General features: G+C 33.7%; 1 protein-coding gene across 1 annotated transcript; it reads left to right on the top strand.

Annotated features, from left to right (window-relative positions):
• The first annotated feature begins 455 nt into the window (after positions 1-455).
• LOC136201377 (tryptophan aminotransferase-related protein 4-like) lies at positions 456-2,930 on the top strand. The gene is made up of 5 exons (XM_065992037.1): positions 456-742; positions 882-1,161; positions 1,814-2,106; positions 2,189-2,469; positions 2,549-2,930. Exons 1-5 carry the CDS (start codon positions 456-458, stop codon positions 2,761-2,763), a joined length of 1,356 nt encoding a protein of 451 aa, XP_065848109.1. The 3' UTR covers positions 2,764-2,930.
• The last annotated feature ends 576 nt before the right edge of the window (positions 2,931-3,506 follow it).

The raw sequence follows: 3,506 nt of genomic DNA on the forward strand, positions 1-3,506 counted from the left end.
TTTTACATATTAATGTAAAAGGAACTATAATTAAGTTCTCAATTAATTACTTGTAGTAGGAGAGCAACATAATAGTTATTATATAACCAAGGAAATTGACTTGACTGTTTTAAAACTCCATAATTACATGCTTAATCATGCACCAAAATCCATTCAAATGCCATGAACTGAATCTATACATACTATCTAATCCTAATTACAGACGACTTCTTCTTAAAATAATAAATTAAAACAGAAACTTAGGGTCTTTTTTTAACATGAGATTCTTGTGCATAAATAAATACCAGGTTTTTCATAATTAATTATCAATGATCCTTTATTGCCTTTTCTCAGTTCTTTCCTTTAATAACATATGTTTAATTTTAATTTGACCAAAGAAGGAAGAAATCATCTATATATATGTGTGTCTATGGTTTATTTATAGTTATCAAGAAGAAAGAAAGCAATTATTATACATGACCAAGATGCAAGATAGCTCTATGACTCGAATTTTATTGGCTTGTTCAGTTATTATGAATGTGTTCTTGATGATTAATCTAATTCGGAATCAAAGATGCGAAAGACCAAGCCAAGCAGCAGAAGAAGTTGAAGGTGTTGCTTCGATTTCTTGTTCGGGCCATGGCAGAGCATTTTTGGATGGTTTATTAGGCAGTGATGGTAAACCGGTCTGCGAATGCAATGCTTGCTTTAGAAGTTTTGATTGCTCTGATCCTATTCCATATTGTGAAGTGGATGCAGATAGGTATAAATCATAGTAGACTTATAGTTACAATCATTTTTTCTGTCGCGGTTGTTTTGATTATTATCAACTTAAACTTTTAGTTCAAATCGGTCTTTTTTTTTTTTTTATATAGTAATAGTGTATATGTTTATAAGTGCAGTGGGGATCCCATGTTTCTAGAGCCGTTCTGGTTGAAGAACGCGGCGAGTAGTGTACAGATGATTCCAGGATGGCATCGTATGAGCTACGAATTCAGCGACGGCTCGCTGATTTCGGAACAACTGAAGGTGCATATTGAGAGATTGCATGGTGTAGTTGGAAATGCAAATACAAAAGGGAGGTATATAATATTTGGTGGAGGAGCTACTCATCTGCTTAATGCTGCAGTTCATGCCCTTTCTTCAGCTTCTAGGGTTGTAGCCTCAGTCCCCTATTACCCTGTAAGACCTGCCTCATCTTTAACTTGAAAATAACATTCAATATATTATCAATCTGATCCTTTAATTTATTATCTTTTTTTCTTGTCAATTAAAAAACAAAATAACAAATAAAAAATCTATCATGTGTCAAAAAAATAATGAATATGTTAGCACATGTTATTTATAAACTAATTAATCTTTTTGAAATGTAATGTTGTGGACTAAATTGATATTAAAAAAATTTGTTTGTGATTTTAGCTGAGTTGAAGAGCTAAATTAGTGTTTGTTCATGTCATCACACAAAGAAATTATTCTATACACCCCGCGCAATGTCACACATACGACAGATCAATATCAAATATATTTTGTACTCTTACGTTTTAAGATTTATGATTTATGATCTAGGGTTTAGAGTATGTTTGGGTTTAAATTTTTATAGAAGTAATTAACTAAAAAAAATATATAATTAATTACATACCCTCAATATTTTATTAGTTGAGATGTTATCGAAACTAAATTATTGCCCGGACGCATGCATGACGTGGTAGGCCCGACATACAGTAAAATCTTAAAAAAGCTAGACTATTGTGATCTTGTGATACTTCATCTATATACAGCCTTTCAGATTAGGTAGGGTACTGATCCATGTTTCATTGTGTTGCCATTTTAACAGGTTTATAAGGAGCAAACTGAGTTCTTCAAATCTAAAGATTACAAGTTTAGTGGAGATACTTTCTCTATCAAGGGAGCTTTAAATTCTTCGGAAAATTATATTGAGTTAGTGACTTCGCCCAATAATCCTGATGGCCAGCTAAAGAAGGCAATTCTGAAAGGAGAATCAGTAAAGACAATTCATGATCTTGCTTATTATTGGCCCCATTTTACATCAATTCCAGCTCCACTTGATCAAGACCTTATGATTTTTACACTCTCCAAGCTTACTGGTCATGCCGGCAGCAGATTTGGGTACTATAATTAAACTATATCTACATGAGTTGTTAAGTGCTTCTGGTTTTATTTACTAATGCTTAATTTTATTGTTTTTCAGGTGGGCAGTAATAAAAGATAAAGCTGTGTATGAAAGAATGTTGACATATATGAGTTTAAGTACATATGGAGTTCCAAGAGAAACTCAGTTACGAGTTTTGAAGCTGTTGAAAGTAGTACTTGAAGGAGAAGGAAGGGAAATGTTTGATTTTGGATTTCAAACAATGAGGGCCAGATGGACAAAATTAAGCAAAACTCTGTCAGTGTCAACAAGGTTTTCTCTCCAACAAATTGAACACCAATATTGTTCCTTTTCCAGGAAAATCAAGGGACCTTCTCCAGGTATTTAGTTAATATTGATTTAAGGAAGATTGGTTTAATAATTTATGTTTTAGTCAAATAACAAAGATAAAATGGGCAGCATTTGCTTGGATAAAATGCCTAAGAGAGGAAGATAAAGATTGCTACGAAATCCTGAAATCAGAAGGAAATGTGACCGGGAGGCGAGGCAGTTTATTTGGAGCAGAGAATGGGTATGTCCGTCTCAGCCTTGTAAAGAGCCAAGACGATTTCAGTTTGTTACATGAAAGAATCCAAATGTTAGTAAATCAAGAAATTATTAGTGTTACAACATAATGGAAATGAAGTCAAACCAATTCGTCCTCCAGAATATAGTTGAACAATTTCCACATGGACAAAGCTACATAGGAAGAGATGCAAACTAATATTTGGGACTAATTATTAATTGTACCATATCAGATCTGTATATATATTGATATAATAGGAGAAATTTTGAATGGACAATTGTGTTTGGAATCTTTAGCAATTTGGTGATTGGATAAGAGCTCGATTATGTTCGGCACAATTTATAAACAAATAGACTTTGAATATGATGAAACTCGGTTCGAAAGCTCTCAAACAAACTTTGTTATAAACAAACTCATGAACAAGCTTGATTATAATTTCAAGAATAAGCCCATGAGTAAGCTAAAACAATACAGTTTTATATTAACTTTAGTGTTGTAAGTTTCAAAACTGTGTAATCGTATTAAATCTGTCCCATAATATCCAACGTGCCCGGTTTAATTGTGTAGAGGAATTTCTCGATGGAGATTCATGGATAAATCTGCAGCAGCTTCCACAGGTTTTGCAGCAGCATATTATGGAGATTAGACGTGGCGGTGATGATGAGGACTTCTGCGTCTGGACAGGTTCTTCTTCAGGTATTTTTACTGTCAAGGATTTCTATTTTTCACTCAGTAATAAGGCAGCAAAGGTTCAATGCCGCAAGTTTATTTGGTCTGAAGTTGTTCCTCCTTCTCGTTCGATCGTTTGCTGGAGTGCTTTATCGGGTTACTTGCCCACGCATGACCAATTGC

The sequence above is a fragment of the Euphorbia lathyris genome, chromosome 7 (genome assembly GCF_963576675.1).
Source record: "Euphorbia lathyris chromosome 7, ddEupLath1.1, whole genome shotgun sequence".
NCBI classification, from domain to species: Eukaryota; Viridiplantae; Streptophyta; class Magnoliopsida; order Malpighiales; family Euphorbiaceae; genus Euphorbia; species Euphorbia lathyris.

Coding starts and splice junctions, on each gene's coding strand:
- LOC136201377 (XM_065992037.1), top strand. CDS start 456: ATGACCAAGATGCAAGATAGCTCTATGACTCGAATTTTATTGGCTTGT. Junction 743..881: donor TGTGAAGTGGATGCAGATAG/GTATAAATCATA, acceptor TTATAAGTGCAG/TGGGGATCCCATGTTTCTAG. Junction 2,470..2,548: donor AATCAAGGGACCTTCTCCAG/GTATTTAGTTAA, acceptor TAAAATGGGCAG/CATTTGCTTGGATAAAATGC.